The sequence below is a fragment of the Onychostruthus taczanowskii genome, unplaced genomic scaffold (genome assembly GCF_017590055.1).
Source record: "Onychostruthus taczanowskii isolate IOZ18803 unplaced genomic scaffold, ASM1759005v1 scaffold13, whole genome shotgun sequence".
In the NCBI taxonomy this organism is placed as follows: Eukaryota; Metazoa; Chordata; class Aves; order Passeriformes; family Passeridae; genus Onychostruthus; species Onychostruthus taczanowskii.
This window is the reverse complement of record NW_024498462.1, coordinates 5,982,940-5,996,768: the sequence shown is the minus strand read 5'-3', so window position 1 is coordinate 5,996,768 and position 13,829 is coordinate 5,982,940. Positions and strand designations below refer to the sequence as shown.

Below are 13,829 nucleotides of genomic sequence, written 5' to 3'. Positions count from 1 at the left end.
ACAAACAGCCAGTGGCCAATTACTGGGAGCTCTGCTGGGAATAGACAAATGCTGAGCATCACCACTAGATGTCATTTCTGTCCAACAGACACACACAGACACTCATCTCTTTTGTCTGCCAGATTTTGAAAGCGAGTTTCTAGTATTCAGAAGACTTTATAAGTTTTAACTAATTAGAGGAAAGTGACCAAACAAGAGGAACTGAATCTCATCACTAAGAATTATTTACAATGCTAATGTTGTAGTGCTTTTTAAAATCGTATTTATTTGAGCTAATTTTGTAAGGGGCAGAGATTTTTGAAGATGTACAATTAACTCATCTAGTGATAAAAATGAAGAATTAAATAAGTATGAATTGGAAGCAACCTATATAATTGATTTTTTTTCCATGAAAAGAATTATTGGGTCTTACAAGGCTTCAGAAAACCTTTAGCAATCATTACATAATTAACACAATGAGTTATTGACTTTAATGCAGCCACAAAGTTATATTTCAATGTCTAATTTTGACAGGGAATTCATCTTTCTTTGGCACAAGAAACAACAGTCACGGAAGTACATTAAATAGCTGGGAGATTATTGTCCACAGTGTGAATGACTTTCCATAATTTTAATGACAAGTTACAGCATTACCCAAGCTGCTACCTGAACCAGTAAGCTTTTGCCACTTGCTTCTACAAGACCAGGATTTGGTTTTGTGTAGTATTCTAGAATAACAGTGTTAAGTTATATGACTTTATTTATAAGCTCATCATAAACTAAGAACAAACAAAGTGGTTTGGAAAGATAAGAAGCATATGTCTTTCCAAAATTACAGTCCGTTAGGTCCAAAGAAAAAAATAAGAGATTCCTCCAAAAGGCACATTGCCCAAATATTTGAAAGCTGTAGAAAATGCCTGTTTACTTGTAATTTGCTAAAGAGCATACAGACAAAAAAGCCCTGACAAATTTATCTGAAACAAACTTCTGAAGCTCCTGGGGTTTGCCAGTCTTGTTAACACATGCAAGAACCACACTGCATGCAGACAAGGAGGAATCACATTTCTATGCATTTTCCAGTCTTGATAATTTTTTTCCACTGGGTTAGCTTTAAGTTTTTTGAGGATCTTAAATACATTCAAAATAAGTACAGCACAGTTTATCTTAGAAGTACACATTTGGAACTCTTTAATATACAAGTAACTTCAAAGTCACTGGATTTCCTGTGTGGATTTCCTCCTATCAATGTTACCTCTTCTGCCCCACACCCCCCATAGCCTTTTCCTGTGGTTTACAGGTTCAGAGAAAATGTTCTGCTAACTCAGGGTGTCAGGGATAGTCCAAGATGTTGCTATTTAAAAAACTTTGAATATGAGTTCACACTGAGTTCTGAAAGCTTTAAAAATACAGACTGGCTTTCTGGTTTTGAAAGACAAGACCAAACAAAATGTTACTACAGATGAAGATGGTCCTTCTTGGTTTGTACAATATTTATCTCCACATTTTGTGACCATTGCCTCTAGACATACATGGAACTTAAAATATTCAGGGAATTTAGATGTGAAGTCACCATAAAAGCAGAGCAATAACTCATTTCATATCAGTATTTCCCCTGAAAATGGCCCCCATAAATACTGCAGTAAGCTTTCTCTACACAGGATCAATCCCTTGTTTAGAATACAGCATTGAAGAGGTAAGCTTGTATTCATGGGTTCCTAATTTTGGCTTGAAAGAACTGTTTGTGGGGAGAAAAAAGTTCTCCTTCAGGACTGTTATCTTTCTGACTGTTATCCAGAGTAGCAACATGATTTTCAGCAGTTAGGGTGTCCTTTGTTCACTTGAACTTGGACTCAGACTGGAAAGTTGTTTTGACCTACCAATTAAACAAACCTGAGGTGTTGATAACTTTCTTCAGAACTAAACTGTGTCAGGTTTGAGCAGGTGACACGCAGGTCTGAGCATATCCAGAGACATTTTTATGTAGTTATGTAATTCTATGCATTTTCTGTTTTAAAAGTCTTAAATACTCTTGCAAGAGACAGCATTATAACATAGTTCAAAATATAATATAATAAATAAATAAAGTAAATAAATACAATATAGTAAATAAATAAAATAAACACCATTTTTTTTTTGCCTTGGCACAAATCCCACTTTTAAAATAATTTACCTTTTCTAGATATGTGTAACTCCATATTTTACCATCTGCCCATGTTCTGGAGACGATGTTCCCACTTGCATCATACTCCATTTTCTCAGTCCAGGTTCCTCTTTGGATATAGGTGACCAATCCAGAGTGTGAATAAGTGATGTTGACCTCATTGTACTTGCTGATGGGGGACCATAAAATGGGGCGTCCTGTCTGGTCATACATGATGCGAAGAGTGAATTTCCGATGATCATCGTAAATCTTCCCTGTTCTGGTTACGTGGTCAAAGTCAATGGAGAGCAGGTTTCTGTTGTGGGTCTAAACACAGAGGTACAGTATGGTAAGAACACAAGGCATCCCAAGAACAGCCAACACAGACATGTCTGTGTCAGCCCTAATCAGAGTGAGCAATGGTTTAACTTTGTGAGTTGGGCCTTACTGAAGATAAGAAAAAAGAAAAGATTCAGATAGAAACAGACGGACTGAAAAAAATGGTTCCTTGCATTCAGTGTTATTATATTTGGCATTACAGGATGTTTCCATGCGATAGATCCTCACCTCTGCTCTCACCTTTTCCTGAATTTCTCCTCTTTCTTCTCATCTGTGGATTAAATTCTTGATTCCAGACAAAGATGTGTAGTTAAATCCACGAACTGAGAAAGATCTACTGTCTCACATCCTCTCTTGAGCTCTGTTAACACTGACAGGTCAGCTGCTGCTCTGGGACAGCCCTCACAGCCCAGGTCACACCCTGGTGCTGCCAAGGGCAGAGCTGTGCTGGCAGCTCCTGCAGCCCCTGCTCACCAGTGTCCTCATGCTTCCTCACAAAACCACCTCACTCCCAGACTCCTGGGAGCCAGCAGCAGCCGTGCCTGGTACTGCCATATCCTTGCTGCTGATCTCACCACATCTGGGACCAGCAACTTGCTGTGTCTGACAGGTGGAACACAGCCCCGTGCTCAATTTGAAATCAAGTTCTGAACTGAGTCAGATTCATGAAGACAAAATGCATTTATCCAGTGCTATCATCAACTTTACAGGATGGCATCTTTAGATCATTCAGTCACTGGGAAGTCTCTATTAAACACCATTTAAATCAGATATATAATTCAAGGAACCATAAAATATTGTTCATTGACATGTCTTTTTCAGATCAATGCTCAATGTGCTTGTTGCATTAATCTACCACATTTTATCACTCTGTTCCCATGAATGACTTCCTTAGAGCACAGACAGTGCCTGTGCAGGTGTCAGCACAGAGCAGGGCTCAGTGCTTGCTCCTCTCTGAGACCTGGAGGCACAGCCATGGACTAAATGGTTAATAAATCCTGGTTAATAATTCAGGATGTGATTAGAATTAACATTTCTTTTTCGTTCCTCTTTCTGGTTTTAGATACAAAATAATCTGAGAATCTAGAAGAAGCAGGTGTTCTTTCTTCAACTACCATTTCTGGAGTTTTATACACACACACGTCTAACTTTAATAGTGTTCATTTACAATAGCTGTAAAATACCTATATACCCCTGCAGACTGCTGTAACTATCACAATTTATGCTCTAATGATAGTTAAGGAGCCCAAGTAAAATGTGATGCTCAGTTCAACTACATTTGCTTGTATACAGACTGATGGTTTAAGTTCAATATAATATATATTTTTAGCAAATTTCTTAAAATTTCTGAAAAAAATCTTCTTGGTGGCAAAATAACTGAAAAGTAAGCAGGAGGTATACCCTATGTCTTATTCATTTATGTTCCATGTACATGCTTAATGTTCTTATTGCTATTAATATCGTTGTAGAATGCAGTTGGGAGAAAGAAGAGCCTTGAAAACAAATTGCTTTCAATCTGAATTTCAGAGACTATACAAAAAATAAGAATGAAAACCAAACAGAGGCAGAATTAGCAGTGAAGTGGAAAGCAACAGTAATTGAAAACTCAGAGAGTTAAAATAAGGTTAAAATACTTCCCTTATATTGCACATTTTATGTCTCATTTGTTTACTTTCTTCTATTAAAGTGAAGTTTAACACCCTTCTCAAAGCAAGACAGGATCATAAATGGGTAGGAGGACTCATCTCAATGTAGCTACTGACAAGCTGATTTCAAATCCCAGTGGCTTCATGAGATGACTCCTTCCAGATACATAAACCATAGCAAGGAGCCCCCTGGGAGTGGCTGGAACTTGTGTTCTGCTATGAGCCAGGGAAAACTGGCTTCTGAAAGCAATGTCAGGTTGGAATACCAGCTAGTGAAAATAGGGAGAAAATTCAGCTGACTTTAGTAATGTTAGAAGTACATAAAAATATATTTATTCTATATTTTTTCTTTATTTATTCTATATTTTTGAACATTTGTTGACTCTACTTCCATTAGCTTTTTAGCTAGAAATTTTGCAGTGTAACTGTCACATAAACATGCACTTCTTTTGATTTAATTTCCACCCTGCCTGATATGTAAGTCAGATGAGATAATTGCATTCCTTCCTTGTCTGTGTTTTCATTTGAGCCAATGCAAACTCATACACCCTGGCAGAGGACTTGGTCCCATCTTCAGAATTTGCTGTAAGATTGGTAAATAAAGGGAGATCATTTGCTAAGTGCAATAATGAACATGGCTGTAAAAGCCTGTGTCTGCAGGATTTTTGAACTGAGGCCAGTGAGTTACTTTTGTTGTTGTTATTAAAAAAAAAAAAGAAAAAAAAAAAAAGAAAAAATTAAGACTGGCCAAGCATTCAATTTTCAATTTTGTAGACATTCAGTTATAAAACCTGGACTGCATCCAATGCCACGTTCCCCAAGTTATGCAAAAGTCAGGAGGGAGCAGAGCTGCATTCTAAACAGGGTATTACTATGCACCATGCTCATCAGATTTAACAGCAGTCTTTGCTTCATTTTTAGAAGTCAATTAAAACAGCAGTTCAATTGATAAAAAAGAAGTCTTGCTAGATTAAGATTGATGTTAAAATGCCTGATTGTACATAGATTTATTATTAATATAAAATGCATACATGCCCACAGACTGTTTTATATATGTTCAGGAAGTGCTGGGGCAAGCAGTTCTTCACTTAAAGGAAACCTGTGGTTAATTTCTGTTTCCCACATTGATTTAGACCCTGAGATAAAGTTAGATGACTGTTCCAGCATTTCAGTTAACTTCTGTCCTATCTCCAGAGCAGGATATTCACACCATGCAGAAATCCAAACTTTTAAAACCCGATGTTTCCAGCATTATTCAGATCATGCTAACAGCGGCCTCTTTCCAAAACTGGAAATAACACTGATAGAGTCACATGCTTTCAAGATGGTTGCTAATTGCCATTAGAATTAAAAAAGTTAGGACCAGGCAGATAAGGAAAAGCTTTATTCTCTTTCTTCTCTTCAAGTAGGTCATCCTTTATCTCATCCCCAGCTACCTGCCTTCTAATTTATACCTTTTAGCAGTCAAAGCCGTTTGTTTCACTGATGGTATCAGGACTGATTTCTAAGTAACATCTTTATACCTCATTTCTATGCTGTTTTTTTTCGCTCTTAGAAAACTCTTCCATTGTGCTGTTTTTTTTTTTTTTTTCCTTTAACTGAGGGCTCCTGCAAGTCTGTTCATTTCCATTGAGAACTGCTCCAGTCCCCAGAGCTTTTCTTTACATGTATTTTCAAAGTTCAGTATAGCTCTTTCTGCCCTACATTGCAAGCTTTCTAACACACTTCCTATTGTGCCAGGCATGGCATATTAAGTGCTTAAATAGTTTATTTTAAAAATATAACTCACTAAAAGTTTTCAGAAGGTCTGTCCAGAATCTCATCCAGCATAATGACTTTCAGTGATACTTTTTTTTTCCCAGCAGTACTCAAGGATCTGTCCACAGCAAGGCCTAAATCCATTTCATTATTTGGTGTACTGTTTCAAACACACTACTGGATGGTACTTTTGTTCCTGCTGTGCTGCATTTCCTATAATCACCAAGAAAAGAGAGCTGTCTCTAGGTAGATTCCTTTGGTCTACTGTTCCAGCTCCTTCCGTCTCCACTGACTCTCCATTCCACCAGCAAACCATGCAGGTGTCTCAGTGCTGAAGATAAACTCCAGGATCCAGCTATTTCTGCTGTTCTCCAAAGTCCTTCTTCATGGTCTTAGCAGCCTCAGCAGTCCATCTGTGCCTTTCTCTTGTGCCTATTTACATGGTGTCTCCTTTGTGCAGAATACAATTGGCCTTGACGATCTTAGAGGTCTTTTCAAATATAAATGATTCTATGATTCTAACATTTCTCCTCCTTTCTACTCTAAAGTCCTCCTTTTAGAGGAACCTGTGCTATCCCACCAGGTTCCCTCCAGCCTTGCCCTGACAGCTCTGAGAACAACAGTCCCAGAGCTCAGTACAGCCAAGGGAGTCAGTACAGTCAGGACTGCACTACAGGCAGCTGGCTTGTCCTTCTGAGCAGGCAGGGACAATTCCTAAGTCCTCTTGAGGAATACATGAGTGGTTTTGTCTACCAACATCCTATTCCAAAGGCAGGTCAATCAGTTGACCTCTGGATACCTTCAGTGTTGCAACATTTCAATGAACATCTTCTGCCTCCAGCCAGAATGCATTTAATCCTGACCAATTTGTGCTTTTTTTTTTTTTTTTTTTTGCCAGGCAGTGTTAAAGATCACACAGAAACAAGTGAAAATTCAGAAGAAACTGCAGTGAATTTCAACAACAGAAAATACAAACTGCACAATGGTGAAACTCTGCAAGATGAAGTAGCTGTATTAAACAGAATTGCGATGAACAACTAGTCACTGGCAATGTAAGCCGAATAGATGACTGACTATATCCTTTCTGTTAACCATCTTATTACATAAGATTCTTCTAGAAAAACGTGCCATACTGTTATTTAAGCACAAAGTCACACAGAAAGCATCCAGCTGAATAGGGAACATGAGCCAAGGAAGCCACAGTTTGGATCCTGCCATCTTAACATGTTTGTCACAGTGGTGAGTTCAGCTACTTCCCCAGACAGGGCTATGAGGCCTCACACAAATTTAGGGAGGAAGGAGGCAGGAGGTGGGCAAGAAGAACTAAAAGAAGCTTTTGCCTGCTTGCAAGAGCCTAAAAAGTAACTGTGACTGTCAAATCTGAACAATGTCCTTTCAAACAGGTGCTTTACATACAGTGCCCAGTCTGGCCGGATCTTCCAAGTCTTGCATTTTTGATTGAGCAGTTGGAAAGCAAACAGATGGTACACTTACAAAAAATCTATAGTATCTCATAATCAAAATGAGATGGTTTTGATTTTGGTGGTTTTGACAATCCAGGGATTTTAATAACCATTTCTATATTTTCAGTGTTAACAGGTATACCTTCAGACATAATTCCTATCCAGAAGGGTTGTAGTCAATAACACAATATTTTTAAAGCCAAAATTTACAGTTGTACTATGGGTACAGGCATTTTAAGTGGTATTCATGTGAAAACCAGAACTGATTTAATAAAAAACCTGTTTAGCAAAGTAGCAATCTCTTTGAGCCATGGTGTTATGTAATTAAATGCTAAATGTTGACCATCTGTCATTGTACTCACAGGTAAAAATAAACCAACGATGCAATGTTAAAGCAAGTCTTTCTTGGAGCTGTGGTGTAACCCAGCCAGAGGGAGTTGGGGGTTTCAGAGCAAGTGACAGAGGACAGAATGAATACACAGGGAAGCTCCACAGCACTCTGAGTCCAAGGAAAGACACCCAAAGTGTGTGCTGCAAGAGCCTCTGCCCTGGGCAGCAGCTGGCACCCCTCAGCTCCCCCAGAAGAAAAAGGGTTGATAGATCTGAGAGATGCAAAATGTGGCTCCAACTTTGCTGCTGTGCCAGAGTAACTATGCACTGTCCTTTGCTCACAGCTTCTTCCAAAGCCATAATTAAGTTCTTAGTTGAAGAAGGATGGGAAGAGAAGAACTAATTGTGTCTTGAGGTCAAATCTTACAATCAAAATCAAACAGAGATCAAACATCCCTGAGACTGTTGGAGTAGTTTGGTTTTGAAATTCATGGCTGGGGCCCACCACTGACACAACATTTTCATTCTTATGAAGTATAACATTTCAACATGATTTTAGTTCAATGGCTTTCAAAGGGAACACTGCACTTACACAAGAGGAAGCCTTACCCTTAGCCTTCTCTCAAATGTGGAGATATTGCCTTTGGTCTGCTCCCTCCTTTGCCTCCATTCAATGAGATTTGAGTTATGCTCTCCAGGAAGGGAGATATTGCACTTCCCCAGCGTGGGGCTGACAACCCCTGCTAGAATGTGAGGTTCCGTGTTCAGTGTGATTTCCATTCCGCTGGCAAAGGTGACTCTCAGGGACCCATCCGGGCTGATCCGGTAGATGTTCTGTGTGTTATCTGTCAAAAACCAACAAAAATCAGGGAACAGAGAGAAGTGCAGATCTTCAGATTTATAAACCAAATTTTAGGCACAACAGGGCTCAGTTTGTAACCCAGGGAGGTTACAGACAGCTGAACCCCAACCACAAAGTGAGTTTTGCAAACTGTAACCTCCAGGCCTTCCCAAGTCTTAAGAGCTTTTTATTACATTTGGCCTTATGATTTCCATTGTGAAGGTTTCCTGCATCAGGAATAAAGAATTTCTGCTTTCAGCTTAAAGGTATGTAAAACCATAAGCTGAGTATTGACCACTGATATTGTGATGATCTTAGCATGTTGCAGATCCCAACAGCAAAATGTACTGCTCGAACAACTGCAAGAGTATCTGAGGTCAAACAAGAAAGCTGGTTTCCAGATACCTAGGATGACAGCCAGTCTCCCATTCTGTCCCTTTTCCTTGTATTACTGTACAAAAGGTTTGTCCTCTTCCCCATTAGCAGGAGGACTCTGGGCTGAGGCACAGGGATGATCAGCCACAAGGCTGAAGCTTGGTCCAACAGAACTGGGAAGTGACTGTGGCCAGAAAAATTAATGGATCAGCAGTGTTGGCACAGTGAGCAGCTCCACAGGCTCAGGACTGTGTCACAGAGGGATGTTAGGGGAGCTGGGGTGACCCAGCACAGCCTCCCTCTCCTCCCCAAAACTACCAGAAGTGTCTGGAAGGTCCAGAGCAGGTCTCCACTGAGAGTATATGAAGGCAACAGACACTGGAGCTCCTCTCCCTTGCCTGGGCAGTGTAATTCCTCCTCTGCAGGCAGAGCTGTGCCACGTTGGCATCTGCTCAGGCTGGGATATGGATGTTCCTGCACCTCAGCTGCAGGGGGAACTCCAACACGTGCCTGAGTTTAGTGCTAACATACAAAACAAAAGTCTCACCCTTACAGTGAGACAACTCACTCCAGCTAGGGAGTATCCACAGCATCCTTTTTTTTAAGCCAGTCCACATGGAAGTAACTGGTCCAGCTCTTGAGATGTGAATACAAGGAAAACAGTAGGGTATGCCAGAAAGTAAAGATAATTGGATGTAAGGATACCACACCTGTTAGCTGTTCACAAGGTGCTTTGTGCTAATTTTTCAGGGATATGTAAACATGTAAATTATACGAATTTATGACACACATACAATAATAACTAGAGCTGTTAATTTCTGGCACTGCCGGTTGTGTGCAAGCACTTTGCTGAGACAGACTTTGATAATTTAGCAACTTTGAAGAGTTTCAGATTTAAGGACAGACAGATCAGGCAGCAGACGGTGCAGAGAGCAGATGGAGTCACTTGGACAAAGCTTAACAGGTGACAGAACAATATAATTATTTCTATTTATGCAGTGCTGTCTCCACCATGCAATAGTAAAGAGGAATGAGTGGGTATCTTGTGAAGTGAGTTCTTTCTAGTTTTTTCTTATAGATGAAAACTTGAGAGAAAGAAAAGTTCTGTGATGAGCTCAGTTACAAAGCTTTTCTATAGCAGATCTGGAAAGACATCAGAGAGCTATTTCCCAGCACCTGTTCTCTCAAAGCCTGAGCAATCCATTGACAACAAAATACCCAACAAGGACAAAAGACCCCAGACTGATTAAACTATGTAAACACAGAACTCTGGTGATAAATCCCCAAAATCTGCAGGAGGACACTGGGGCATTTCCAATTAGGCAGAGAGCAGTTTTTTTATTTTGAGATATATGATATTACCAGGGAAATACTGTGGTGTCTGCAGGAGTTGAGTCAAAATCTAATCCCCAAGGTAGCCATGAGCAGAGGTGGGCCACATTCTCCCCCTTCCTACAAGTGCTGCCACCAGGTCACAGAACTACCGAAAAGAATACACAGTACTGGCCAAAGAAGGCATTTCAGTGCTAAAATGTCAGTGGCACCTGTCATTCTTCTGTGGAGTATTGCTTAGAATAACAAAGCTCAGTGTGTTACAGGTTAGTTCAAGTTCTCCAAATACTGAAGCAGAAAGAAGCATGTAAAGCCTGGAGACATCAGAGATTTCAATAATTAGGTTTTATCCATGGAGTTCTTCCAGGAGAAGAAGAATTCTCTTTGGGCTTGTTTCTAACTGGTAGCCCAGCAGAATTATAGCTGTTGGTGCTGAAGCAAGGAAGAAACAAATGAACTAATTCTAATGTTTTTTGGGGTTTTTTTTCTGGCCGTCAGTCAAGAATGCAGTAACGTCTAGTGATTAGGGAAGAAATAACAGAAATGCTTTTATTACCTTGTTTTAAAGTATATATTGTAGAGGTAGCTGAGAAGTTTGTGGCTGTGATCACATTCTCCCTGTTTGAAGTATCAAGTTCCACTCGTGTCAGTTTTTCAACATCACTGTGGAAGCTGCTGACTTCCCCTGTTGGGAAGGTTGCATTGGTCAGGTGGCCATCAGAGTCATACCTGCAAAATGATATTAAAGAGCCATGAAAATACACCCCTGTTGTTGTGTAGATACTCCTAAAAGCAGAAAAAATAGTGAGAGGTAGGAAGCATTGTCAACACTGTGCAGTAAGTCAAAAGGTAAGAATTGGTCCATTTAGTTACTCAAAATGCATTCAGTACTTAGTCTGAATTCCTGCTTGGAGTCTTTTTCAGTGGTGCTGGTTCAAATACAACTGGGAATACTATGAGATGCTACCTACATCACCCAGCCTGTGCCAGAGGTTTCTGTGCTGCTCACGGCTGGCTGGGGCTTCCTCTAGTGGGCTGTGATGCAGGAACAAGGCCACTGGAGGTCACTCGGTGGTCAGGCATCCGACTCACCCCTAAAACGGCATTTTTGTACCCATAAGATTAAATAAAACCAGTTCTTACCTTCTGCAACACTTAAAAGCTGCCTTTTGTCACAGATGTGTGAAGCACGTATGTGAAGCACATAATATGAGTGGTGAATGCAAAAAGGGGACCTAAAGCGTAACAACAGTGATAAAATTAGATTGAAATCTGCAGGAAATAAGTTGCCTACATGGGTTTTGCTCTTGTGTTTTGTTTCCCATGGGTCTACTTAAATCAGCTTCTCACCTAGAATCTAGAGCACTACATTTCAGTTCACCTAAACTTCATCAGTGCTAAAGAAATTCTTGTAGCTCAAGGTACTTGATTGTGAATCAGGCCATGTTACCAAAAAGTCAATAATTAATTCCAGAGCTCTGGAGCAGCATTTCTAACAGGTCTTTTCAGTTCTATCAACATAATTCTTCTTTCTGATGGTTCACACAGAAACCAGCACCGAGCATTGCTTGGTGCTTGGTATTGTTTCATAATAATGCCTCACATCTTAAAAATCTTATTGATGCTGACATGTTTTTATTCACCTAAGACAACTCACTGATATTGCAGAGTATTTGCATGAGCAAAACCAACTCATCTTCATAAAACAGAAACTTATTGTGCAGGTATGAAAGCATAATTAAGTTTTCATGTTTTATTAGTTGTCTCCTTTCACAGCCCAAACTGATATATCAGCTGGTGGAACTGCACTGTCGCCAATGAAGCTCTTCCCATTCACATCAGCAGATGATCTGGCTTTGTTCTTCCCTTTCAGGTATTGGCATAATTTCTCTAGGATCTTTATCTGCCCCTAATTAGTCAGACAAAATCTATACGTCACAAGAAGTATTGGTGAAAAAATATCAGGATTTTTTTGTCTTCCCTCCAATATAAAAAAAGAAAAATAGAGCTGCTATTCTTTTCAAACGCTAGAGAATGAACTAGTAACCATCTTGTGTTTTTTTGACAAATAAGTTAAAATTAATCAAATGTTAAATTAAAAATAATCTCTCTCCTTTTCACCTCTCACTGCCCTTACATATATACTGTGTCACTTATTCACATTCTCCCCTTCTGCCAGTTCTATGCAAGTTGACTGTGTGCCACAGGCAGCGACTAAAATTGATTCAGATCACTACTTTTCATCATTAGAAAACTCCACGAACATCAGGCAGTTATATTTCATTTACTGCTTGATCAAACAGGTGTGACAGCCTGGTAGGTTATTTGGATTTGCTACTGTACCACAGAAAATCCCCCCAAACTGCATTTTTAAGGTGCAAATACAGCTGGTTCATTGCAATGTACTTATGTTCAAGACATGGGATCCATCTTCACTAAGGATCCAGTTTGGCTGCTGATAGTGCTGCTGCTGAAATACAAAACTCCCTGTCTGGCTGAAAATGGGATAAACTGCTCCTGGCTGGCTGGCCAGGAAGGTGCTGACTCGTAATGAGACCCGAGCACACACCAGAGCCTCTCACTCGTGTAGATGGCCCCACTGGCTTCAAGGAGGACACGCAGAAGAGTGTCTCAGTATTGATTCCACAGCATGATCATCTAAAGGGTTCTTTTTTTGCTTCTAGATTGCTCCAAGAAACTCAGCCCTCTGAGGACAGGTTCTGTCACCTTCCACATGATGAATAGCAGCACACTGGGACTCAGCTCCTGCAATGTCCTACCCATACTAATAGGGGTGGAATCATGACATATTTCTTAATGTTAATTTGGGGCTCAGTTATGCCACTGTTAATCATGTCAGTGACCATTTAATCATGCAAATAATTGCATTGATTTCAGTACTCACATGAGGAAGTGCTCACCAGTATTTGAAATGCACACATGGGGATATTGCTTCACAATCCATTTGCATTTCTATGTGTAGCACAGTTAAGAGTTATATCATTTCAAAGGGAAAGCAGTCTAATTAATTTTTTTCTGAGAGAGTTGTTTCTTGCAGATGTTTTCTTGTCCTTGATTTAATAGAGGACCAGTGCTTCCCCTCCTCTTTTACAGCTTTAATGACACAATATTAGAAGAAATCTAGATGACTTAAAATTGTACATTAGCTATAATTGTATGCAAGAGCTCTTTCAGCACTTCAATTCCATCAGATTAGAGTAGATGGATGACAAGTACTTTTGTAGGTGGTTTTCTACCTCTTAATAATTTCCCTCTGCGAGTGAATCTGACATAAAGGTAGATGTTCTGAACAGGTCATTATCTTTGCTCATATTCCCAAGTATGTGTGATATGTGCTGTTAAACAAACTCATCCCTATTTCAGCTTGACAGTGCCACGGGTTGAACTTTTGGATGTGAATGCGAATCTACCTTAAGCACCAAAGATGATTTCAAGCAATTTGAAAGTTGCCCTTAGTTCCAATGCTACATTCTCATGGTGCTCACAAGCAACTCATATATATATAAGTAAACCCTTCAAAAAGTTCTAATTTTCAAACTGAAATTGGCTGTCAGTACAGAATGTGACCTCCCTGGAAAACAGTATCTGGGTAAAAGATAACCAAG

At 39.7% G+C, this 13,829-nt stretch overlaps 1 protein-coding gene across 2 annotated transcripts in view; it reads right to left on the bottom strand.

Moving 5' to 3' along the window:
* The window catches only part of TENM1 (teneurin transmembrane protein 1), a 227,078-nt gene that overhangs the window by 7,203 nt on the left and 206,046 nt on the right, over positions 1-13,829 (bottom strand). For both annotated transcript variants that reach the window (XM_041396472.1, XM_041396471.1), the window contains 3 exons: positions 10,760-10,932; positions 8,265-8,500; positions 2,150-2,446 (listed from right to left, as the gene is read on the bottom strand). In XM_041396472.1, coding sequence (XP_041252406.1) covers positions 2,150-2,446; positions 8,265-8,500; positions 10,760-10,932 — 706 coding nt within the window. The remainder of the gene's footprint in view (positions 1-2,149; positions 2,447-8,264; positions 8,501-10,759; positions 10,933-13,829) is intronic.